Source organism: Lagenorhynchus albirostris, chromosome 10, assembly GCF_949774975.1.
Source record: "Lagenorhynchus albirostris chromosome 10, mLagAlb1.1, whole genome shotgun sequence".
Classification (NCBI taxonomy): Eukaryota; Metazoa; Chordata; class Mammalia; order Artiodactyla; family Delphinidae; genus Lagenorhynchus; species Lagenorhynchus albirostris.
This window is the reverse complement of record NC_083104.1, coordinates 44,974,665-45,001,978: the sequence shown is the minus strand read 5'-3', so window position 1 is coordinate 45,001,978 and position 27,314 is coordinate 44,974,665. Positions and strand designations below refer to the sequence as shown.

The window sequence follows — 27,314 nt, the reverse complement described above, 5'->3', positions numbered from 1 at the left end:
CTATTTAAGGTCTCTCCCAAACTTCGGTTTCTGTGATCCATTGAGCTTCAACTATGTTTTCACATTGTATTAGACTCTGAAAAGTACAGAAACCTGGGCTTAGGACCTGGTCCATCAGTGTCAGCAAATCCCAGGACACCTTTCACCTTAGTTTGTCATCTTCCTTTTAATCTGTATGCCTTTTATTTCTTTTTCTTGCCTTACTTCCCTTGCTGGGACTTTTTCGGTAAGGTAATGAATGAGGAGTGATGAAAATGAACACATTGCCTGGTTTCTCATTTTAGAATGAAAGCATTCAGCCTTTACTTGTTAAATATGATGAGCTGAAGGTTTTTGTAGCTTCCCCTTTTCAGTTTGAATGAATGTTAAATTTTGTCATTCTTTCTGTATCATTTGATATGATCATGTGGTTTTTCTTCTTTAGACTCTCATTATGGGCTCTTACATAAAGTGGTTTTCATATATTGAGGCAGCCTTGCCTTCCCACAATAAACCCCACTTAGTCATGGTGTATTATAGTTTTTATGTCTTGATGGATGTGTTTGGGACCAAGTAGCAGTAGGACAAGGAGAGAGGAGAAAAAAGAGAACAGAGCGACAGGGATTTGCTTCACATTCTTGGGGGTCATAACTCTGGCTAGAGAAGAGAATGTTCCTCCTTCAGGGTTTTAGGCACTGGCCAGAAGCGGCTACTGTCCCCTGTAGCTGCTGCAGGATTACCTGCAGGCTGGGGAAGGACAAAATGGAAAAAGCAAAAGCAAAAGAGCAAACAAAAAACTAGGGTGTTTCCACTGCTCTGACCCTTAGGGGTCCCATTTCCTGTTCCTTGGAACAGAAATAGAGGGCTTCTCTTGGGGCTCCTGTCTCTACTCACTGCTTTTGAGTCCAGGTCGAACAATACTGGAAGGGAAAAAAATAAAAGGGAAACTCACTACTGGTTCATTGATATCTTGAGTTCTGGTTTACTTCTCCGATCTGCCTGCTGTTACTTATTTTTCAGGGATAAGGTTTATAGGCTTCTTAGTACAATACCTACCATGTAGTAAGTGCTCATTTTAGCTACTCAATGAAAAATATTACTTTTCTGACTCGCTAGTTGTTTTTTTTTTCTGGCCACGCCACACAGCTTGCAGGATCTTAGTTCCCCGACCAGGGATTGAACCCAGGCCCTGGCAGTGAAAGAGTGGAGTCCTAACCACTGGACCACCAGGGAACTCCCTCTAACTCAGTAGTTTTGCCAAATGTCCTGTGCAGTTTAAGTATCTTTTCCAACCTCTTGTTTGACAGAGAAAACTCTACAGAAAGCTCAGTAGTAAGCTTGATTGTGTTGGGTTTCTATCGTTGAACAGCAGAAACCTGGAGTATTCTGGGTCACAAGATTCCAAGGAGCTTCTCAAGAGCCCTCATTGTGGACAAGCAAAAGGGGAGAAGAGTGGTGAGCAGCTCAGTCACTCGTTCAGACTAGGTGAGCTTTCATCTGGCACTCTTGAACTCAATGCTATTTCTGAGAGTTCCTAATTTGCGTTACCTTTCTCTTTAAATCTCTGTGTTCATCGTGCCCTGCTCATATTTTTGTTCATTGATGGATATTGTTTTATCTTCCTGCCACAGAAAATCCATCTGAGTTGCGGCCTAAGAGCACTCTTGGGGGTCAGTTGAATGAGTCCATGTTTCTTCTCAGGTATGTAAAATGACAGAGCAATAAGGGATCCATGGGAGATGAAAGTGAAATCTTCTTCAAGTGTCTGTTGTCTGGCTGGTAAACCATGTTACACAGAAATAAAGGACAGGGAGAAATGCAAATTCCAGTCTCACTCTCTACTTTCAAAGTTACTGTTAAGTGCTGGCCAATGGAATGTAGACGTCGCTACGTATTTTTAAAAAATTTTAACCAAACCACCTTATTTTTCCTATCTATAAGGGTTAATTAAAACTTTTTCATTTTGTACTTCTACTTCAAATAAAATTGAATTTAAAATTTCAGAACTCCAGCTTTATTTAGATAAAGACTTATAGAAAAAGGACAGGTTGTGATTTTATTTAAATGTCGCTTTATCTGGGAGGCTTAAACAATATTTGCAATCATTGAAATAATAAAATCAGAATGGTATTTAAAGTGACTAAGACCAGTGTATTTAAAATTCTATTAATGTGTAAATACTGTGTTATATTTTATTTATAGTTTTAGTCTCATAGAGAAATAGTTTAATTTCATGACATAGGGGTTATAATGATAAACTAAAATTTCCTGATTTGTTTTACTCATATTTAAATATAAAGCATGTTAAATTTATTTATATATATCTTAGGCATTTTAAATTCAGTTTTTAAAAAAAAATTTTGTACAATCTCTGGTATATTTTATGACCTAAGTAAGTCCTCGTTTAATGAATGAATAAAAAGGCAAGTAGATGAAGAAGGGGTGATATTTGGAAATTTGAAGGAATTCATTAAAAGAGACCGTAATGATCTGAATGGAAGAATTTCTTAAAATGCAGAAAACTCAAAATCAGAGATGTGGGTGTAATGGAGTGGTCCACAGAGTATGGCAGCCATCGATAAGTGTAGGAGGAATCATTAAAAATAGATACAGAATATAACTTGTTGCTTAAGTAGGTACCAAGGTAATTTTCCATTTCAAACATTTTATGAAATAAAATTGTAAACCTTGTCTATGCTCTGTAGAATATCTGTTCTATTTTATTATGTTAATCCTGCCTAGATCAGCAGACATTAAAAAAATAAAATCTTTTTTTTAGGTTTCTGGTTAAAACAGAAAATACCGTATACAGTATAGAAGCTCCAAATAAAAAAAACAATTACCCAGGAAATTACTTTGAAAACAGTTTAAAAAAATTAGTGTCATAAACACAAATTAGAGTTTAAAGTTTTTAAAATCTAACGAGGTCACATAGAATCATCATATTCTGCCGTTTTTCATGAGATGTGTTTTTTAACCCAGAAAATAGTAAACAGGATAAAGTTTCTGAAATGTGAGTAATGTTAACTGGTGTGTACTTTTCAGTTCTCGTCCGACTCCAAGAACTAGCACTGCAGTGGCATTAAATCCTGGTGAGGCTATGACTCAGAATTCACCACAGAAGACTTCTCCCTTGACCAAAGTAAGCAGAGATGGAATTTTCTTTTTTCTTTTTGTGTAGGATACAGGGATTCAGAAGAATAATTGCAAGTTAATCTCTGAACTGTGTTTTTAATTGCCAAATTTACAACTGAGTCATCTTCCTTGATTATCACTGGTTTTTCTAGTAAGTACTCTTAAGAGAGAGGTGCTTCATAGGTGTTTTTTTGATAACAGCTTTATTGAGATATAATTGACACACCATATAATTCACCCATTTAAAGTGTATAATTCAGGGGCTTTTAGCATAGTCCCAGAGCTATGCAGTCATCAGCACAGTCAGTTTTAGATTGCTCATCATTCTGCAAAGAAGCCCTGTACTCATTAGCAGTCACTCCTATTTTCTTCCAGTTTCTCTACCCTCTTGCCTGAGGCAACCACTAATCTACTTTCTGTCTTTATAAATATGCCTATCCCGGACATTTCATATAAATGGGATCATGAAATATGTGATCTTTTGTGACTGGCTTTTTTCACTTAATGTAATGTTTTTAAGATTCATCCAAATTGTACCATGTATCAATACTATATTCCTTTTTACTACCCAATAATATTCTGTTGTATATACCACATTTTATTTTTCCATTCATTCATTTGTGGACATTTGGACGGGTTTCCCCTTTTGGCTATTCTGAGCGATGCTGCTATGAACATTTGTGTACATCTTTGTGTGGGTGTGTGTTCTGTGCTGTATCATATGGTAACTGTTTACCCTTTTGAAGAACCGCCAAATTGTTTTCCAAAGCAGCTGTACCATTTTACATTCTCAGCACCAGTGTATGAGGGTTCCAATTTTTGCACATCCTCACCAAAACTTGTTATTATGTCTTTTAAAAAATTGTGGTAAAATACACATTACATAAAATTTACCGTTTTAACCATTGTTAAGTGTACAGTTTGGTGGCATTAAGTACATTTACACTGTTATGTAACCATCACCACTATCCATTCCCCCCTACCCATCCCTCCCCCCAACCCCACCCTCTGGCAACCACTGTTCTACCTTCTGCTTCTATGAATTTGCCTAGTAACCTTATATAAGTGGAATCACACAATATTTGTCCTTTTGTATCTGGCTTATTTCACTTAGCATAATGTCTTCATGATCCATCCATGTTGTAGCGTGTATCAGGAATTTCATTCCTTCTTAAGTCTGGATAATATTCCATTGTGTGTATGTACCAATTTATTAATTCATCTTTTGATGCACACTTGGGTTGCTTCAACCTTTTGGTTATTGTGAATAGTGCTGCATCGTCTCTTTCTGGTTACAGCCATCTTGTAGGTGTGAAATTATATCTCACTGTTGTTTTAATTTGCATTTCCCTGTTGGCTAATGATGTCGAGCATCTTTTCATGTGCTTATTGGCCATTTGTATATTTTCTTTGGAAGAATGTCTATTCAAACCTTTTGCCCATTATTGAGTTGTAGGGGTTCTTTATATATTACAGATATGTGATTTATAAACATTTTCTTCTGTTCTGTGAATTGTCCTTTCACTTTCTTGATGGTGTCCTTTGAAGCACAAAGGTTTTAAATTCTGATGTAGACCAAATTCTCTTTTTTGTGTGTTTGTTGTTGCCTGTGCACTCTTGGTGACATAACTAAGAAACAGTTGTCTACTCTAAGATCATAAAGGTTTATTTCTATGCTTAGCTCTTACATTTAGGTCTGTAATCCATTTTCAGTTAATTTTTGCATATGGCATGAGGTAGGGGGTCCAACTTCTTTGTTTTGCATGTGGATATCCAGTTGCCTCAGCACCGTTTGTTGAGAAGGCTCTTCTTTCCCAAGACATTAAATAATGTCTTGGAATTCTTGTTGAATATTAATGAACTATAAATGTGAAGGTTTACTTCTGGGCTCTCAGTTCTATTCCATTGATTGATATGTCTTTCGTCATGCTACTAGCACACTGTCTTAATCACTGTGGCTTTTTAAGTAAGTTTTGAAATTAGGAAGTATGATTTCTGACTTCGTTCTTTTTCAGAGTTTTTTGTTTTTGGCTATTCTGGGTCTCTTGCATTTCCATATGAATTTTAGTATCAGTTCGTCAGTTTCTGCAAAGAAGCCAGCTGGGATTGAGACAGCAATTGTGTTGAATCTCTAGGTCAATTTGAGGAGTATCGCCATGCTAACAATATAAAGTTTTCTTCCACAAACATGGGATGTCTTTCTATTTATTTAGTTATTCTTTAATTCCTTTCAATCATAGTTTTTTTGAATGCAGAAATATTTTGAAGTAAAAAATTTGCCAAGTTATCATTTATTGTACTTATTGCAGTTGTTGCTGTATTTTTTATGTAATGTGAAATGCATTCGAACCATGTGAAACTTAATTTTGTATTGAAATGAAATGTAAATAGGTTGTAATAAAATCTCACTGTGCTAATAATTGTTTGGTTATATGTGAGATAGAAAATCAGTGTAAAAGTAAAAAATGCATTCTGAAATGCGACAGATGTTGAATTTCTTCTGCCAGATGTTTATTGTGGAGGAGTGTATGTAATTATTTTATTGAGAATATTTAAGCACTAATTATATAAGGGAGCTTATGTTTTGTAATTTTTTAAAATAAATTTCTAAGTTTGTTTACTGGCTACGTTGAGTCTTTGTTGCTGCGCATGGGCTTTCTCTAGCTGTGCCGAGCAGGGGCTTCTCTTGTTGCGGAGCACGGGCTCTAGAGCACAGGCTCAGTAGTTGTGGCGCACGGTCTCAGTTGCCCCGCATAATGTGGGATCTTCCCGGACCAGGGCTCGAACCCGTGTCCCCTGCATTGGCAGGCGGAGTCTTAACCACTGCGCCACCAGGGAAGCCCTTATGTGTTCATTTATAAACAAGGGAACATAATTTTATGACTTAATTTTTTCATTTAATATGTAGGACCTCATTGCAATTTTTTTTTTTTTTTTTTTGCGGTACGCGGGCCTCTCACTGTTGTGACCTCTCCCGTTGCAGAGCACAGGCTCTGGACGCGCAGGCTCAACGGCCATGGCTCACGGGCCCAGCCGCTCCGCGGCATGTGGGATCTTCCCGGACCGGGGCACGAACCCGTGTCCCCTGCATCGGCAGGCGGACTCTCTACCACTGCGCCACCAGGGAAGCCCTCATTGCAATTTTTGATTAGTTTATTCCTGAGCATTTTATTTAACAGCTTATTTTTTGCTATTGTGAATGGGATGTTGTATTTTTATAACCTGTTTTTGTGCATACATTCACTTTATGTATATGAAATTAATTTCTACATATAATTTTCTAATTGGTCTACCTTACTCATTTTTAGATTATTGTAAAAGTTTTTCAGTTGACTTCATTTTGGCTTTTCTTTCAAGTTTATCTGTTTTGAAAGTCCATGTTCTTAAATTTTCTTTAACATATTTTTTTACAAAAGTTCCTCCTTACTTATTCTTCATGTGTTTTTAATATGTCTGTCTTCTAAGTTGAAGAAGGGTTGTTGTGGTTTCCAGGAACTTTGTTAGCTAATTATTCTGTCCCTTACCTTAGTTTTGGATCATTTCCTTTTCTACTTAACCTTTCACTTCACTGATTTGATTTTCTGGTTAGCATTTTTTCGGTCAAAGTTTCAGTGGAAGTTCTTAATGCATAAATCCTCTTTTTTTTTTTTTTTGTCTGATGTGAAATACTAAGGCATAGCACTAGGAATAAAAGTTGAGTTTTGGGCTTCCCTGGTGGCGCAGTGGTTGAGAGTCCGCCTGCTGATGCAGGGGACGCGGGTTTGTGCCCTGGTCCGGGAGGATCCCACATGCCGTGGAGCAGCTGGGCCCGTGAGCCATGGCCTCTGAGCCTGCGCGTCCGGAGCCTGTGCTCCGCAACGGGAGAGGTCACAGCCGTGAGAGGCCCGCGTACCGTAAAAAAAAAAAAAAAAAAAAAAAAAGTTTAAGGAGAGCACAAAGAAACATATTGAATAACTGATGGGGAACATCTAGTTATTCATTTTCATTATGTGTCAATTCCGCTTTAACTAGGATTTGTAAAGATGTGGGTGTTTAATACTTATATAACAGGTCAGTACTTCAGCTTGAAATTTTTTATGCTGTAATTTAAATTTCATATTGAATATTCTGTAAAGCAGAAATAAGCTGATTTTTGGTCGATGAAATATAACAACCCTGCTGGTAACTGAAAGACCAATTTGTCTCATCATAGTTTAGAACATCAAACTGTAGAAGATCTGTTTTTTAGTTCTAACCAGCCATTGTGGTAAACACGAGCAAGTCAGTTACTTTCTCTGAGCCTTGTTTTTTTCATCTGTAAAAATGGGAATAATGATACACTAGATTTAGGAGTTTTGTGAAGATCAGATGAGACTGTCTGTGGAAGTGTTTTGAATAGCAGTGGAGGTCCATTGATTCAGGTGACTTTTTTCAGTGGGGTCTACTCAGCATCTTACTAGCTCCGTCTCAAAGCTTTTCACTAGTCACAGAAACTGGGTCTAATTTTTGTTCTTGTTTCAGATTACAAGTGGACACCTGAGTCAGCAGGACCTGGAGACCCGGATGAGAGAGCTTATCTACACAGACTCAGATCTTGTCATCACCCCAATTATTGACAATCCGAAGGTGCGGGAAGGCACCCTAACAACCGAGGGCTGAAATCTGGGTGATGTTTTCATTCCCAGTATACTTTGCCTTATTTTCCTTTTTTAAAAAAATTATTTATTTTTTGGCCATGCTGCATGCGGGATCTTAGTTCCGCGACCAGGGATTGAATCCACGCCCCCTTTCAGTGGAAGCGCAGTCTTTTTTTTTTTTTTTTTTTTGTGGTACGTGGTCCTCTCACTGTTGTGGCCTCTCCCGTTGCGGAGCACAGGCTCCGGACGCGCAGGCTTAGCGGCCATGGCTTACAGGCCCAGCCGCTCCGCGGCATGTGGGATCTTCCCGGACCGGGGCACGAACCCGCGTCCCCTGCATTGGCAGGCGGGCTCTCAACCACTGCACCACCAGGGAAGCCCGGAAGCGCAGCCTTAACTGCTGGACCACTAGGGAAGTCCCTCCTTTGCCTTATTTTCTCTCCTGTTCTTGTTGTCGTCTGCTTTTCTTTCTTTCTTGCCACGTGTCTATATTCCTAACCCTCACCCCTTCTGTAACCCTCTCCTCTTCCTGCGTCACTCTTTCACTGGAAGGGTAAGTTTTCTTCCCCCTTTGCAGCAGCTCTGCCTGTCAGTACATGAGCTGGAGAGTACATGAGCTGGAGAGTGGCTGCTGACTTCTAGACCTCAGACCTTAGCCTCAGTCCCTTCATTTCTCCATACTTACTTAGGTGAATTACTCCAGACATTCTCCTCGCTGATGTGCTGTGAAGGCAGATGTCAGGGAGCAGCGCTCACCAGACTGGGGTGGGTGGGCAGATCACAGGGAGACCACACCTCTCATAGGTTGTCAGGATTGTAGGGCAGATGATGGGGAGACACGGGGAGCTTGGGGAGTCTTGGTTACAATGCACTTCTAACCCAGTGGGATTTTCATTGCTTCACATCTTTGGAATATAATACTGTATTAGGGAATGATGAGTACTCTCCTTGGAAAAGGAAATTAATTTCTCAGTTCCTCTGTTTTCTGTTGATTTCCAGCTCCAACACACATTTCACCACCCATTATGCATTTTTATTTTCTTCCTTTTTTTAAAATGTTTTTTTCTTTATTAATTTATGACTGTTTCATCTCACTGGGGAAGTTTCTATAGTTTGGAACAAAAGGCTTCTTAGATCAATGTTTATTTACTAGATAGACAACATTTAATATAGATTACTCAGCTATTTGTCATAATGGAGCTCTCTTTTTATGCATTCAGGTATCTGGCAGAGTAACTGTATATTATACCAAATTTAATGTGTAACAGGGTATTTTCCCAGTGGAACTTCTAGAACAATTTGTGCTATCTTTTGACCATATTCTGTGTTTCTTTCTTTTTATAACCAGACTTAGTTGTTTCTGGGAAACCTTAGAAGTTTTTTTTTTTTTAACTTTTAATTTTGAACTAATTTTAGACTTAAAGGTTCAAAATAGTAGACTTCCTGTATACCTTTTACCCAGCTTCTCTTAGTGTTAATATTGTACAGGAACACAGTACTGTTAGCAAAACCAGGGGATTGACATTGGTACAGTGCTGTTAACTGATGAGCTGATTTGAATTTCATCAGTTGTGCCACCAGTGCCCTTCTTCTTATGTTCCAGGATCTCATGTTACAGTTGGTTTTTTTTTTTTTTTTTTTTTTTTTTTGCGGTACCCGGGCCTCTCACTGTTGTGGCCTCTCCCGTTGCAGAGCACAGGCTCAGCGGCCATGGCTCACGGGCCCAGCCGCTCCGCGGCATGTGGGATCTTCCCGGACCGGGGCACGAACCTGTTTCCCCTGCATCGGCAGGCGGACTCTCAACCACTGCGCCACCAGGGAAGCCCTACAGTTGGTTTCTGTGCCTCCTTAGTTTGCTCCAATCTGTCCTTGTCCTTCACAGTCATGTGGTAATTTCATATTCTTTCCTTGTCTCTCATGACCTTGACACTTTGAAGAGTACTGGGCAGGTATTAATATTTTGTAGAATGTCCCTCAATTTGGGTTTGCCTAAGTGTTTCTCATGATTAGAATGAGGATATGCATTTTTGGTGAGAATACTACCAGCAGAAGTTTAAAAGATGCTCTATAGAGAGGTTTTGGAGAAGTTAGACATAGAAATGATGGTTGAATTTTTTTTTAAATTAAGTATTTTTGGCTGCATTGGGTCTTCATTGCTGCATGCGGGCTTTCTGTAGTTGCGGCGAGCGGGGGCTACTCCTCATTGCGGAGTGCGGGTTTCTCATTGTGGTGGCTTCTCTTTGTTGTGGAGCATGGGCTCTAGGCACATGGGCTTCAGTAGTTGTGGCACTCGGGCTCAGTAGTTGTGGCTCGCGGGCTTAGTTGCTCCGCAGCATGTGGGATCTTCCCAGACCAGGGCTTGAACCTGTGTCCCCTGCACTGGCAGGAGGATTCTTAACCACTGGGCCACCAGGGAAGTTAGATGGTTGAATTTTTTAATTAAAAGTGTCATGTTGAAGTACCCCAGCTATTCCAAACTCATGGATCCAGCTGCTATACACTTTCCTCACTTTGCTCAAGGAAATCGTGTGCTTTCCTATTCATGAAGTTGTATCTTTGCCAATTCAGTCATCAAGTCCTCACCACTCTTCAAGACCTCATGCCACTTTCCAGGTCTTCCATAAACCCTGCCCTGACCACATCAACCTAAAGTCTTTTCTGATTCTCTATCTTTTTAGAAACATTTCTCTGAAGTATTTTGTCTGTAATTATGTCCCGCCTGTTTTGCATTCTAATTTAAATATCTTATGTTTTTCTGTTGTTTCACAGATGTTTGTCTTATCTTTCTAACCAGTGTGTCAGCTCTGTGGCAGTAGGATCATGTCTTTGTATCCCACTTAGCATAGTGCCTCACCCTAGCAGGTATCCAATAAATATTTGTTGAGTAAATAAATTTCTAACCTAGAGGTAAATTAGCCTAAGAGTAAGCCAGGATAGGGTGACCCTTTTCCATGATGCTTTATTTTATTGAAGATATCAATTGAAATGATTTTATTTTATGCATTATTACCTATATTTGTATATTTTAATCTGAAGGGGCTTTGTTGAATGCTTATTCTTTTTGGTGATAAATTTTACAGTGTTCTTTTCTGTCCTCATTGATTTATAATCTGATATAGGAGACATATCAGGAGATAGATACCCATCTTAAAAGGTTTTGTTTTGTTTTTTTAACCACAGATAATGAAACAACCACCAATTAAATATGATCCAAAAATATTGCATCTACCAGCACATTCAGGTAGGATCATAAAGGGCTTATCAAGCACATAGATTCATGGCGGACAAATACAAATATGAAATTTAATAGCAAATGGAATATTTTATTTATGAATAGTTAAATTTTTATTTTCTTGCCAACTGGCTATATTCTTGAGACACTGTATAAATTATTAACAACCTGTAATCCATTTGAGCCAGCGTTTGACCTTACTCAGCTGGGTGTAGACTGCTCAGTAGTCTTGTGAGTGGGAAAGTTCCTATGAAACTGGGCGAGTTTTCCTGTTGAACGGGTGGGCCCTCCTCCTGTCCTTTCCCTTGTAAAGCCAGTTGAATTTCCAACATTAATGGTGCTTTTATGGGTACAGAAGGTTGGAAACCACAATGAAGAATCGAGATTCTACTTGAGGGAGTGGGGCAGTTGAGATCAGGGTCAGATGGTTGGTTCACTTTTGTGGGGTTGATGTAGGACTGGAGATACTTAAAGGTTGATTGTTACATTCCCTTTCCCCTAACAGAGTCTTACTTAGGGTGAGTATAAGAATTTTTCTTATACCTTAAACTTTGATGTATTTTGTTTGATAAGTTATATTTTAAGCTGTTAAACTAGATCTGGAAGAATTCTTCATCATAGAGTAGAATCTACGATTTGAAATCAAATCAAAGTAAATTCAAAATAAACAACATAGGTTCAAATTGAAATAAACTGTTCCAAGTAGAAGCACTATTTATGAAAACTTAGAGGAAAATTATCTCAAAATAATACTATTCCGTCCCTTTCCCCCTTTACTTTGAATTATTTTAGGAAATTATTGTTATAGCTTATTTTGTTTAAATATAGAGATTAGGTGAAACTATGTTAATTTTAGCTGGCATTTCATTTCCCAGTTTTTGTCTTTTGTTTGTATAGGGGTTTGGAGGTGGGACTCCCAGATGATTTCAGCTTTGTATTAACCTGGTTATGTTTACTAGTAATTTCACTGGGACCTTATAACATCTGTAGAAATTTTGGCTTTTCCAGTACTTCAAGGCTAGGTTGCTTTATTTATGCAAAGGGTATCTTGTTTTTTCCATAGTACAGTTTTATTTAAGTTTGCATTTTGTTATGTTCTTGGTTGCAAGAACGTTCTCCTAAATTTAGGCATCTACCTTCTTTTTTTAAGCATAGGTTTCCATTGACATAGTGCAAACCGTCTCCATGGGGAGAAAAAGAGATGAACATAGAAGAGCAAATAAAAGTAGTGGTGTCTTTCGAGTATTTTTGGTTTTGACAGTGTAAATTTATAATTTTCTGTGTGCCCTCCCCTTAGGTATTGAAATTCTGTGTTCCATTTTATTCTTCTTGTAATGTTCTCAGCAGTCCTTTTTCACATGGTCCCCACTTTTAATATTTTCTTTCCTCTGCAGTGGATAAATTAGTATTTCTAGAAGACCAAGATTGGAATGACTTTCTGCAACAAGTGTGCTCACAGATCGACTCCCCCGAGAAGAGCACAGGGGCCTCCCGAGCCAAGCTGAATCTCCTTTGCTACTTGTGCGTGGTGGCCGGGCACAGGGAGGTGGCCACCAGGCTCCTCCACTCACCCCTGGTACGTAGTTAAGTCGTGAAGTAAAGACTCCTCCTATCACGGGCTTGCAGCTCTCCTTCTGCACATAACTCTTTTATTTCTGTAGAGATTAAAACAAGCGCTAAAATACTAATATGATTTAATTACAATGAAAAAAAGTGACTCATCAAGATGATAGGTTTGCCAGAATTGTCCTCTGTTTAATGCTTAGATCTAAAAGCAGTTGAATCGACAGTGATTTTGAACAACTCCTTTGGTAACACTCAGCTTGCATTTTACGTTAATTTGTAGTAGTTGTAAGGTATTTTTCATCTGTGAAATCATAAGACAGAGGTCTTGTCATCAGCTGCTGGAGTGAGCTGCCCACGTGGAATAAGGGCTCTTTTTACTGGGTCTTCCTGGTAAATTCCAAGGCTTCCGATGTGACACTGAACGGGGAACTGAGTCTCTAAGACTTTTCTTTTTCCTTCTTCCCCTGGAGATATTTCTTGGACCGTCTTGATTCATCGATGAAACCATGGGAACTTGGCAGATCTTTTGAAGTCGTCCTCAGAAAGGAGTTACAGTGGTCTGGGGCCTTTTCCCTTGTGGGCCTTTGTTTGGGAACTGGCTTGAAAACATTTAAGTTCATTTTCTTCCAGGATAGTATTACAGTTCCTTATTTGGTACTTGGTATGTATTTGTGGGGTGAGGGGCAGAGGCATATTTAGGGAATAGAATTCAGTTGGAGAAACTGAATGTTCTTATTCTTAGTTTTTATTTTTATCTTATATTTACAAAGATGCAAAAACACTGAATGTAGTTAATTTCCTTGGTGCAGGCTTTGCATTTCATGTGTATACTGGTTTGATTTGTTAACTTAGTGGTCATGGTCACTTTCTGTGTCATTTCATGAATTAAATACATCTTAATTTTTTTTTCTAGTTCCAATTGCTAACCCAGCATCTGCGAATAGCTCCAAACTGGGATAGGTAAGTAATATTTACACCTTAATAAATTATTATATTAAGTAGTTAAAACATACATATTTATCAAAAGCACATAGTCCTAAATACTTATCACGAAATAGTCTAAAGTAATGATGACCCTGAATCATAGCACTTTCTATAGGCATCCCAGTTGTCCATTTAAAAGATTTCAAAATAGTCTTTATTCTAATATTATAAATATAATTCCAAGGTTATGTAAACTACATCTGGAAGCTTTATTAATGATTACTCTTTTGAATATTCTTTATCAAATACTTTACAATTATCCCTGTGTTTTAATTTAGTTATGCTTCTAAGGCGTTTTCCCTTGCCACTTTATCTTTCCTTAAGATGGTTTACAAAATCTAATGAGATTGTGTTCTGTAAACTCCTGATGGAAGGATGTGTACTTGCTTATATGAGGGCAGCATACTTGGTGAAAAGCTCATTAAAGTGTAAGAAGGCTCTGTGCTCTGGTTGCCAATGAGACTTGGTCAGATAATTGATTACCTCTTTCCGAGTCTCAGCTTCTGGGGTACTGTTTGTGGGATGATGAAAGTGCTTTGGATTCAGACAGATGTGGGTGTAGATCGCAAATCTGCCCCCAGGCAAATTATTATAACTGCTGAGTGTCAGTTTACTCATCTGTAAAATGGGGATAGTGTATCAACTTCATAGATTTTTGGTAACAATCAAATTTTTTTTAACTGAAGTATAGTTGATTTACAATGTTGTTAGTTTCAGGTGTACAGCAAAGTGATTCAGTTTTATATATTCTTTACAATTAAATTTTGAATGAAGCAGGTGTATGAAATACCTTGCCCGGTGCCTGGTTCTTAGTGGGTACTCAGTGTATTTTGGGGGTTTGGAAGTTGGTGTTATCAATCCTACTTATCTTGTATTATTGTTGAGAAGCTTGTGAAAACTTGAATGTGAAGGGGTTTTGTAAAATGTGCCAGTGGTAGGATAGTAATTATTCTTCCATGCTGCCAAAATATAGGGGAAACAATAGGTGTTCACAAAATGCTTTTTTGGATAATTATTCCTACGCATCTTCTAATGTTACTCTCTCAAGGTAAAATCTGGCGTTACAAAATAGGATTTTTAGATCATTTTTGGGCATGTTAAACTTTGAGAAGGATTGTGGTATGCTCACTGTAAAAGAAACCAACAAAAAAATCTTAGCACATCGGCTAAAACAAATTATATCCTTGAATAGGGTGCCCTCTGCTGATTTTTAAAAAACAGACATTCTTAATCCTTTCCAGGTACTACTATTTTTTTCCATTTTTTAGATTTAAGTTTAATTGTAAAACAGTTTTTATTTGAGGAAAATATGGATAGATAAGCCCTATGCTTGGAGCCTTCTTTTACTCTCTTTCTCCATTCAAATACTACTTCTTCCAGCGAGGCCTTCTCTGTCCTGGGTCATATCACCTTGATAGCATATGATAAGGGTCTTTAACTTAGCTGGGGGACAATCACTGTTGAAGTATGTATGTTTATTCCTTGGCTTTGTTCAGTATATAGAAAAACAAAATAAAATAACATATAACTTTTTATGTTTCTCCACTTTATAACATGTATTCTTTTAATGTCACTAATTAATTTGTCTGAGTTTTTTTATGGTATGCCTCTTTTTATATGCTATGAATATTTGATCATTTTATTTACCCCTCCCTATTTTTGGATAGTATTATAATATTGTAAATAATATATTGATGAACATTTTGTGCTTAAATCTTCATGCCTATTTTTCCTTTCTCCCCTAAGGGCAGATTTGTAGAATTAGAATGAATGGGTAGAGGGCAATAGATATTTTTGTGACTTCTCATAAATTGCTGAAATGCTCTATAGAAACATGATATCAACATGCATTCCCAGTCAATGTGTGTAAAAATGCTGTTTTGTTAGAACTTTTAACAGTGAATACTTATCAAATTTTATAGCCTTTGCCAATCAACTTTATTGAGGTATAATTCACAGATAATGCATAATATTTTAATTTTAAAATTCTATTATAAAATATATGTAACAAAATTTACCATTTTAGCCATTTTAAGTGTATAATTCAGTGGCATTATGTATATTGTGATACGTATGTTGTGCAACCACGATCACTGTCAATTTCCAGAACTTTTTCATTATTCCGAACAGAAGCTCTTCCCCATTAACCAGTCACTCCCATCCCTCCTCATCCCAGTCCCTGAAAACCTTTGTTTTACTTTTTGTTTCTATGAATTTCCCTGTTGTAGGTACCTAATATAAGTGGGATCATACATTTGTCCTTTTGTGTCTGGCTTATTTCACTTACCTGAATGTTTTCAGAGTTCATCTGTGGTGTAGCATGTATCAGACTCATTCTTTTTTAAGGCTGAATAATATTCCATATGTGTATATGCCACAGTTTATCTTTTCATTTGTTGATGGACACTCGGGTTGCTTCTACCTTTGGCTGTTGCAAGTAGTGCTGTTGTGAGCATTGGTGCGAATATACCTGTTTGAGTCCCTGCTTTCAGTTCTTTTGTGTATATACTTAGGAGTGGAATTGCTGGATTATTTGATAATGTTATGTTCAACTTCTTGAGATACCATCATAACTGTTCTGCACAGTGGCTGCACCATTTTACATTTCCACCAGCAATGCTTGAGGGTTCCAATTTCGCCACATCCTCTTCAACCCTTATTTTTTTCAATTTTTTTTAATAGTACCTCTCCTAATGGGTATGAAGTTATATGTCATTGCGGTTTTGATTTGCATTTCACTAATTACTGATGTTGAGCACCATTATTTACCTTCTTTGGAGAAATGTCTGTTCAGGTCCTTTGCCCATTTTCTAACTGGGTTTTGTGTCGTTTATTTATGGGAGTTCTATATGTATTCTAGATATTAATGACATACGACTGACAAATACTTTCTTCCATTCTGTGGGTTGCCTTTTTACCCTGATAGTGCCCTTTGCATAAAGTTTTAAGTTGTGATGAAACCTAGTTTTTCATTTTTTCTTTTGTTGCCTGTGCTTTTAGTGTTCTAAGAAATCACTGCAAAACCAATGTCATAAATCTTTTCATTTGTTTTTTTCTAAGGGTTTTATAGTTTTAGCTCACATTTAGGTTTTTGATCCATTTTGAGTTAGTTTTTTTTAATACAGTGTTAAGTAAGAGTCCAGTTTCATTCTTTTGTTACGTTTATATCCAGTTTTCCCAGCACCATTTGTTGAAAAGGCTGTCCTCTCCCCATTAAACGGTATTGGCAATCTTGTTGATAATCATTTGACTGTATATGCTGAGGGTTTGTTTCTGGGCTCCCTGTTCTATTCCCTTGGTTTATAAATCTGTCTTTATGTGAGTTTCACAGTGTCTCGATTACCATAGCTCTGTAGTAAGTTTTGAAATCAGAATATGTGATTTCAACTTTGTTCTTTCTCAGGTTTATTTTAGGGTCCTTTGATATTTATATTCTAGGAAGGATTTTTCTAATTTTTAGTATAGTTTGGTACTTCAATAAAGTAAATGCTCATCGTCAATTTTTAAAATACAGTTTCTCCATTTGTGAATTACTTCACTTCTTGGTTGATGGGATTTCATTATTTGGTAGTTTTTTGTTTTGTTTTTTAAATAGAATATCTCTCAGGCTCTGCTTCTGGAGTTCCTCCTTCCTTGAAGCTTTCTGCCTGTGGTTTTGGGGCTCAGGCATAACAGGCTGAATGAGACCTTCTTGCACCTTCAGGCCACACTCACCTCTGTGCCATGCTGCTTTGTTGCTCACTCGTGTGCGGGCTGCAGCTCTGGAAGACTCAGGGACCCACCTGACTTTTTCTTCCTCTTATATGTGACTAGTTTGATTTTGTTTTCCAGTGAAAAAAGAATTTTTCTTTATATTCCAGGCTTGCAAACTTTTACTAGAATGTATCTAGGTATCCCTTTTTACTAATTTGCTTTGCCAGTCGGTCTGTTAAATGCTGCAACCTTTCTTTTGCTTTCCTATTTCCTTACGATTTCCTCATCTCTATTTCATCCTTTTTCTGCTCCTGAAACTCCTGTAGGATGGGTGTGTCTCTCTCTTTTTTTTTTTGCTTGCCTATTTATTTATATTTTTGGCTGCGTTGGGTCTTTGTTGCTGTGTGCGGGCTTTCTCTAGTTGCAGCGAGTGGGGGCTACTCTTCGTTGTGGTGCATGGGCTTCTCATTGCAGTGACTTCTCTTGTTGCGGAGCATGGGCTCTAGGCGCGCGGGCTTCAGTAGTTGTGGCACGTGGGCTCAGTAGTTGTGGCACATGAGCTCTAAAGCGCAGGCTCAGTAGTTGTGGCTCACAGGCTTAGCTGCTTCGCAGCACGTGGGATCTTCCCGGACCAGGGCTCGAACCCGTGTCCCCTGCATTGGCAGGTGGATTCTTAACCATTGCGCCACCAGGGAAGCCCAAATTTAGTGTCTATTGACTTAATTTTCTTTTGCTTTCTCACTCTTCTATTGAGATACAATTCACATATCAAAAAATTCACCTTTTCTTGGTTTTTGTTGAGTTTATTTTTTAGAGCAGTTTTAGGTTCACTGCAAATTAAGGGGAAGGAACAGAGTTTTCCCACATATCTCTGCCCCCACATATGCATCGCCTCTCCAATTATCACTATCCCCTGCCAGAGTGGTACATCCTAAATTGACACATCAAAATCATCCAAAGTCTATCCTTTACATTACAATTCCGTCTTAGTGTTGTACATTCTGTGGGTTTGGACAAATGTATGACGATGTGTATCCATCACTGTGGTATCATACAGAGGATTTCCACTGCCCCCATAATCTACTGTGTTCTGCCTATTCATCCCTCTGACAACCACTGAACTTTTTATTACCTTCATAGTTTCTCCTTTTCCAGAATGTCATGTAGTTGGAAACATAAAGTATGTAGTTTTCTCAGATTGGCTTCTTTTACTTCGTAACATTCATTTAAGGTTTCTCCATGTTTTTTCATGGCTTGATAGATCATTCTTTTCAGTGCGAAGTATCCCATTGTCTGCAGGTACCATGGTTTATTTGACCATTCACATACTGAAGCTCATCTTGATTGCTTCCAAGTTTTGACAATTATGAGTAAAGCTGCTGTTAACATCCATGTGGACATATGTATTCATCTCCTTTGGGTAAATACCGAGGAGCCTGTTTGTTGGATTGTGTGGTAAGAGTACATTTAGTTTTGTAAGAAATCACCAAACTGTCTTATAAAGTGACTGTACCATTTTGTATTCTCATCAGCAATGAATGAGGGTTCTGTTGCTTCACATCCTTGCCAGCATTTGGTATTTTCAGTGTTCTGGATTTTGGCTATTTTGATAGGTGTGTAGTGGTATCTTGTTGTTTTAACTTGCATTTCCCTGATGACATATGGCGTGGAGCATTTTCTCATATGCTTATTTGCCATCTGTATATCTTCTTTGGTGAAGTGTCTGTTCAAGTTTTTGGCCCATTTTTTCATCAGGTTGTTTTCTTATTGTTGAGTTTCAAGAGGTCTTTGTATATTTTGGAAAACAGTTTTTTATCAGATGGGTCTTTTGCAAATATTCTTTTCCAGTCTGTGGCATATCTTCTCATTCTCAACATTTCTTTTGCACAACAGAAATTATTAATTTTAATGAAGTCCAGCTTCTCAATTATTTCTTTCATGGATCATGCCCTTGATGTTGTGTATAAAAAGTCATTGCTACACCCGAGGTCATCTAGGTTTTCTATGTTATCTTCTAGGAGTTTTATAGTTTTGCATTTTACACTTAGGTCTGTGATCTGTTTTGAGTTGAAGTTTTGTGAGCGGGTGTAAAGTCTGTGTCTAAATTCATTTTTTTTCTTGTAGATGTCCAGTTATTCCAGCACCATTCGTTGAAAAGACTGTCTTTGCTCCATTGTATTGCCTTTGCTCCTTTGTCAAAGATCATTTGATTATGTGAGTCTATTTCTGGGCTCTCGATTCTGTTCCAGTGATCTGTTCTTTTGCCAATACCACACTGTCTTGATAACTGTCGCTTTGTAGTAAGTCTTGAAGTCAGGTAGCATCAGTCCTCCAACTTTGTTGCTCTTCTCCAGTATTGTTGGTTATTCTGGATCTTTTGCCTCCATATAAACCTTGGAATCAGTTTGTCAGTATCCACACTGACAATGTGGAATCACATCGAATCTACAGATCAATTTGGGAAGAATTGACATCAGGACACTATTGAGTCTTATTCATGAACATGGAATACCTCTCCACTTGTTTACTTCTTTGATTTTGTTCAATAGCGCTTTGTAGTTTTCCTCATATAGATATTATACATATTTTATTAGATTTGTTCCTATGTATTTCACTTATTGGGTGCTAATGTAAATGATATTGTGTTTTTAATTTCAAATTCTACAAGTTTATTGCTGGTAAGACTTTTATATATTAACCTTGTATCCTGCACCTTGCTGTAATCACTTAATAGATCCAGGAGGATTTTTTGTTGTTAATTCTTCAGGATTTTCTGTATAGACAGTCATTTCATTTGCAAACAGTTTTATTTCTTCCTTCCCAATCTGTATGCCTTTTGTTTCCTTTTCTTGTCTTATTGCATTACCTGGAGCTTTCAGTGTAATATTCAAAAGGAACAGTGGTGAGAGGTGATGTCCTTGTCTTGTACCTGATCTTTTTTTTTCCTTAACTATTATTTATTTATTTTGGTGGCGCCAGGTCTTAGTTGCGGCACGTGGACTTCTTAGTTGCGGCACGTGGGCTTCTTAGTTGTGTCACGAGAACTCTTAGTTGTGGCATGCATGTGGGATCTGGTTCCCTGACCAGGGATTGAACCTGGGCCCCCTGAATTGGGAGCATGGAGTCTTACCCACTGGACCACAAGGGAAGTCCCTGTACCTGATCTTAGTGGGAAAATTTTGAGTTTATCACCATTAAATATGATGTTAGCTGTATTTTTTTGTAGATAGTCTTTATCAAGTTAAAGAAGTTCCCTCTATTCCTAGTTTACTGAGTTTTTGTCATGAATGGGTGTTGGAATTTGTCAAATGCTTTTTTTGCATATATTGATATGATCATGTGATTTTTCTTTTTTAGTTTCCTGATATGATGGAAATTCACTTTTTAAAACTGTACAGTTTAGCGGTTTTTAGTGTAATCACAAAATTGTGCATGTATCACCACTATCAAATTCCAGAACTTTTCATCACCCAGTGAGATCTCGTACCTGTTACCCTCTTCCCTTCAGTCCCTGGAAACCACTAACCTACTTTCTGTCTATAGATTTGCCTATTCTGAATATTTCATATAAATATACAAAATGTGATCTTTTGTGACTGGCATCTTTTCACTTAGCATAATGTTTTCAGGGTTCATCCATGTTGTAGCACGTATTAGTACTTCATTTTTTTTGGCTGTGCCACATGGCTTGTGGGATATTAGTTCCCTGACCAGGGATCGAACTTGGGCCCCTTCAGTGAAAGCAGGGAGTCCTAACCACTGGACCACCGGGAAATTCCCACTTCATTCTTTTTTATGACTGAATAATATTCCATTGTATGGATAAACCGTATTTCATGTATCCATTCTTAATGGACACTTGGGTTGCTTCCACATTTGGCTGTTATGAATAACACTGCTCTGATCATGTGTATAAAGGTTTTATGTGAACATATGTTTTAATTTCTCTTGGGTACATACCTAGTAGTGGAATTGTTGGGTCATATGGTAATTCTGTGTTCAGCCTTTTGAAGAACTGCCAAACTCTCTTTTACTGCTCTTCCCTGATTTTACCTTTGAGTTTTCAAGCTTGATACTTATCCTTGCTCATTTTACTGAGAATCTATTTTATTTCAGCAGTCATATTTTCAAGTTTTTGTTCATTTGTTCTCTGATTGGTCCTTTTTCCTAGCTGCCTATATTTGATTTAAAATGTACTTTTGAATTTGAGGATAAAGTTTAGGATTATAAAAATTCCATTTTGGAATAGAAGTTAGGGTTAAATATTGTGACTAATATTTAAGGTTAAACATTAGGATTATAAAAATTTTATTCTTTTTAACCTGTGGGTCACTTTGTTTTCATCATGGTCCTGCTTTTTAATGCTGTTGGTTCCTCAAATGCTTGGTGATCTTTGGTACTTAGTTTATATTATGAATAAATGGTTAAATTGATCAGCATAGAAGCTGGCAGTACACATTTCCCCTATGGTTCTCTTAGTCTGTTTCTCCAACAGCGTCTTCTTTAAAGGGCTGGCCTGTGAGTGGATGATGCCTGTTGACTAGTTGGCTTGTATGTTGGGAGCCCACCTAGCTGAAGGAGCAGGTAGGCAGGCTGGAGGCCTCGTCAGTTTCCAGGTTGGGTTTTTCTTTGGGGTGGGGCTGGCTTTCCTCCATTAACCTCCTTCCTTGCTCTAGTATCTGGTGGGGAGGACCACTCTCTGTTCTCCACATCCATACTTGTATCCCACCCCAGAGTAGATTGCTCACTGCAGGGATAATTTTACATTTTTACCCTGGAGGCCAGAACTGAGGGTTTATTCTGTGTATCAGGGAGGGAGATGGGAAGGAGGCAGGACCTAATTGGCTCACCTGTTCATTGTGAAGTTCTCTAATCTGATGATTGTCTATGACTCATCCTTGCTTTCTGTTTTACTTTATTCCAAGCCTCTGAGGCTTGTTGGGAAGACCTGTCTTTACCTGTGGTTCTTAGACAGGAATTTCTTCTCTCCATTTTCTATCTAATTCCATCTAAGTGTGTCATCTAGGATTTCCTCAAACATTCTGGTCTACTTTCAGCCCTTCTTTCTGTCTCCAGTTATTTAATTATAAACTTCTTTTCTTTTAGCAGAATCTTGAGGGAACAGAAAAGTGGGTGTCAGTGTCCCGTCTGCTATCGTAAAGTTTTTTTTTTAATTTTATTTTTTTAAAATACAGCAGGTTCTTATTAGTTATCTATTTTATACATATTGGTGTATATGTGTCAATCCCAATCTCCCAGTTCATACCCCCACCCCCGCGTTCCCCCCTTGATGTCCATACGTTTGTTCTCTACATCTGTGTCTCTATTTCTGCCTTGCAAACTGGTTCATCTGTACCATTTTTCTAAATTCTACATATATGCGTTAATATATGATACTTGTTTTTCTCTTTCTGACTTCACTCTGTATGACAGTCTCTTGATTTGTGTTATTTACACGATTGTGATTAATGGGCAATTTTTTTTTTTTTGCGGTACGCGGGCCTCTCACTGTTGTGGCCTCTCCCGTTGTGGAGCACAGGCTCCAGATGCGCAGGCCCAGCGGCCACGGCTCACGGGCCCAGCCGCTCCGCGGCATGTGGAATCCTCCCAGACCGGGGCACGAACCCGCGTCCCCTGCATCGGCAGGCGGACTCTCAACCACTGCGCCACCAGGGAAGCCCTAATGGGCATTTTTATTTTTCATTTGCTCTCTAAGCTATACAGAAGTGCTTCTAAATTTACAGACGTTTAGGATTTTTGGTTTATGTTTGTTATTTCACTTTTATTATATCATCATATGTCCTGTATAATTTCTGCCTTTGGGAATTCTATGAATTTATCTTTGTGCTCTAACAAAAAAATCATTAAAAAAATGTCATGGGGCTTCCCTGGTGGCGCAGTGGTTGAGAGTCTGCCTGCCGATGCAGGGGGCACAGGTTCGTGCCCTGGTCCGGGAGGATCCCACATGCCGCGGAGCGGCTGGGCCCGTGAGCCATGGACGCTGAGCCTGCGTGTCCAGAGCCTGTGCTCCGCAGCGGGAGAGGCCACACCAGTTAGAGGCCCGTGTACCGCAGGAAAAAAAGAAAATGTCATGAATGTAGTAGATAATGTGGTAATCATAGCTAGCCCATTCAGCACATATTAAATGTTAGACACCATGGTAATTTCTTCACACGGATTATCTTTGACTCTTTGAGTAACTTGGTGAGGTGCATATTGTTGTTAGTCCTAGTTACCATGAAGTCATCAGGCACATGAAGGAGGAGTGACTAACCCAGGGTTCCTCTCCTCCCCCGCCCCAACCATGGGGCCAAGACTGGCCTCAGGACATTTCATTCCAGAGTCCTGAACACCATCCTATACAGCCTCCCACTGAGTAAGTGTGGTCCGAGTTTAGATTGTAGAGCTTGATATATACATCTGTTACTATGATGCTTGTATGTTTGTGTTCACTGTGGCTTTCTTGCTGTGCTTGGGAGAGAGGTAGATTGGAGTTTCCCACTACTATTGGGTTTACTTTTTATTCTTTATTATTATTAATATAATAATATATATTAGTATTCTTTATTAATATGGTTTGTAATGACTCACAGCTTACATCCTTTGTAGGTCATACTGTTTTTAGTCCTCAAACAATCATTTCCTCATTTAATGATTTTAGCCTTAAATTCTGCTTTGATATTTACGTTGAAAATCCTGCTCCAATTTTGTTTACCTTTATTCAGTCATATTTTTACCCACCCATTTTCTACTAATGTGTTTAGTTACTTTGTTTTGATGTTGATATTATATTCATTCAACAAACATTTACTGAGGGACCATGCCAGGTACTGTCTTAGTGCTCGCAGCCTGCCTTCATGGACCTTGTGGGCTAGTGGGGGAGATGGATAATAAATAGTCTGTTTTATTAAACACACAAAGAAGTAACTGTAACATTTTAGATCTGCTCTAATACAGTAGCCACTAGCTGCATGTGGTTATTTATTTTAATTTATTTATTCATTTATTTAATTTTTGGTTGCATCGGGTCTTCGCTGCTGCATGCAGACTTTCTCTAGTTGCAGTCAGCGGGGGCTACTCTTTGTTGCGGGGCGCAGTCTTTTCATTGTGATGGCTTCTCTTGTTGCAGAGCACAGGCTCTAGGCGCACGGGCTTCAGTAGTTGTGGCACAGGGGCTTCAGTAGTTGTGGCTCGCGGGCTCTAGAGCACAGGCTCAGCAGTTGTGGCACACGGGCTTAGTTGCTCTGCGGCATATGGGATCTTCCCGGACCAGGGGTCGAACCCGTGTCCCCTGCATTGGCAGGCAGATTCTTAACCACTGCGCCACCAGGGAAGCCTCATGTGGTTATTTAAATTTAGAACTAGTTCCATATTTCTCAAAAAACTAAAAATAGAACTACCCTATGACCCAGCATTTTCACTCCTGGATATATATTTGAAAGAAACAAAAACACTAATTTGAAAAGATAATGCACCTCAATGTTCATAGCAGCACTCTTCACAATAGCCAAGACATGGAAACAACCTAAATGTCCAACAGATGAATGGATAAAGAAGGTGTGGTACATATATACAATGGAAAACTACTCAGCCATAAAAAGAACCAGATTTTGCCATTTGCAGCAACGCAGATGGACTTGGAGGGCATTATGCTAAGTGAAGTAGAGATAGACAAATACTGTATGATATCACTTATATGTGGCATCTGAAAAATAAACTAGTGAATATAACAAAGAAGCAGACTCATAGAGAAGAAACTAGTGGTTATCAGCAGTAAGAGGGATGGAGGAGAGGCAAGATAGGGGTAAGGGATTAAGAGGTACAAACTAATTTGTATAAAATAAGCTACAAGGATATATTGTACAACACAGGGAATATAGCCAGTGTTTTATAATAACTATATGTGGAGTATAATCTTTAAAAATGGTGAATCACTATATTGTACACTTGTAACTTATATAATACTATACATCAATTATACTTCAGTAAAAAATAAACTAGTTCCTTAAAGTAAATTTTGTGTGTGTGTGGGTATACATATACATATATATATTTCTTCAGTTGCATCAGCCATACTTCAAGTGCTGGATAGTCACATGCATGTGGTGGATACTGTGTTGAACAATGTAGACATGGAATGTTTCTGTTATCGCACGAAGGTTTATTGGCCATTGCAGCTTTGTGTGCTGTTATGGATGTGGGATGTTCTGAGCTACAGCGTAATGGGTCATGAGGGGCACCCGAAATGGTGACCTTTAAGAAGAATTCTGAATTATGAGACAGAGCCAGTTTTGTGAGGACATTACATATAGATATAGTTGTATGTAAGTATTTGGTATAAATTGAGAAATAGTGTCACTATTAGTTTAAATAGTTTACAACTTAAAACTGTAGGAGTTTCAAGGAGGGTGTTTTCTCTAGTTCTGATAGGAATTGCTTCTCGTGAGAATGGGAAAAATATTTAATTAGCATGTCCTGATACATTTTTCTTTTAGTTGGATAAATCTGGTTGCCATTATCTAATTTTGTAGATTGAAAAAGTGCTTCAAGGTTTCTGAAGTATTTTGAGCTTGTCTTTGAACTGAGATAAATAAGTTTTTGCCTTGCATCCTTTAATTCATTAGTGAGTTTTTGATAATAGCATTTGTTTTACATTGTGAGAAAACTTAGAAGTTAATCCATCTGACCTTCTAAACTGCACACATTTAAGCAATTCAAAACTGAAGTGTAATTGACTTGACTGTGGTCCCGTATCTGGTCAGTGACAGAGCTGTGACTGGAAGCTTTTCCTTGTAACTTTTGGGCCAGTGTCCTGCCAAATCTTTTTCAAAACCATTACTTTTAAAACATAATCTTCTTACTCAGAGGCAGAATGCTAATCATAGAAATGCCTAGGACTTCTTTAATCTGTTTATGTTTAGAGATTTAAATGGCTAATCCAAGAAGCATTGAAATCCATAAGAATTATCTCTGTATGATAGAGTTCTGACAACATGAACACTTACCTGTGGTACTTCTCTGAGTGTGATTTGTTTCCCTCCACGGGTTCTGCACAGTTTATTTTACGCATATGAAAAGTAGAGGCTCTCTGGATGAGGAACATGCAATGCAAGCATTACTAAGTAAGAGTACAGTTATAATCAACTCAACCATTTTTTTTCCAATTAAAAAAGTCTTATCAAAACTAATTTTCTCTGTGAAGTGAACTTTTCCAAATCACCTGAAGTGATATTTAATAATTTATATTTCGTTATAAAACTACTTTTATAATTTAATACTTCATTTTCTGCTGGGTAATGAAACAAGCACCTCACTGAAAGTATTTTTACAAGATTTGTTAGACTTGTAAAAATTTCTTTTCAAGTGACTATATACACATATGCTTCACTATCCTGATATTAATTACTGACTACTTGCGTATAAAATCATTGGTCTACTAATAAGTAGAGCAGAAATCTTGAGAAAGAAAGATGGAGCTGGAGGAATCAGGCTCCCAGACTTCAGACTATACTACAAAGCTACAGTAATCAAGACAGTATGGTACTGGCACAAAAAGAGAAAGATAGATCAATGGAACAGGACAGAAAGCCCAGAGATAAACCCTCAGACATATGGTCACCTTATCTTTGATAAAGGAGGCAAGAGTATACAATGGAGAAAAGACAGCCTCTTCAATAAGTGGTGTGGGGAAAACTGGACAGTTACATGTAAAAGAATGGAATTAGAACACTTCCTAATACCATACACAAAAATAAACTCAAAATGGATTAAAGACCTAAATGTAAGGCCAGACACTATAAAACTTAGAGGAAAACATAGGCAGAACACTGTATGACATAAATCACAGCAAGATCCTTTTTGACCCACCTCCTAGAGAAATGGAAATAAAAACAAAAATAAACAAATAGGACCTAATGAAACTTAAAAGCTTTTGCACACCAAAGAAAACCATAAACAAGATGAAAAGACAACCCTCAGACTGGGAGAAAATATTTGCAAATGAAAAAACTGACAAAGGATTAGTCTCCAGAATATATAAGCAGCGCATGCAGCTCAATATCAAAAAAACAACCCCCAAATGGGCAGAAGACCTAATTAGACGCTTCTCC

General features: G+C 38.1%; 1 protein-coding gene across 1 annotated transcript in view; it reads left to right on the top strand.

The window, feature by feature from the left end:
- Positions 1–27,314, top strand: part of ULK4 (unc-51 like kinase 4) — a 506,210-nt gene that overhangs the window by 16,921 nt on the left and 461,975 nt on the right. The window contains exons 9-15 of the mRNA XM_060164074.1: positions 1,349–1,464; positions 1,611–1,680; positions 3,025–3,121; positions 7,615–7,719; positions 10,911–10,971; positions 12,357–12,538; positions 13,442–13,488. Coding sequence (XP_060020057.1) covers positions 1,349–1,464; positions 1,611–1,680; positions 3,025–3,121; positions 7,615–7,719; positions 10,911–10,971; positions 12,357–12,538; positions 13,442–13,488 — 678 coding nt within the window. The remainder of the gene's footprint in view (positions 1–1,348; positions 1,465–1,610; positions 1,681–3,024; positions 3,122–7,614; positions 7,720–10,910; positions 10,972–12,356; positions 12,539–13,441; positions 13,489–27,314) is intronic.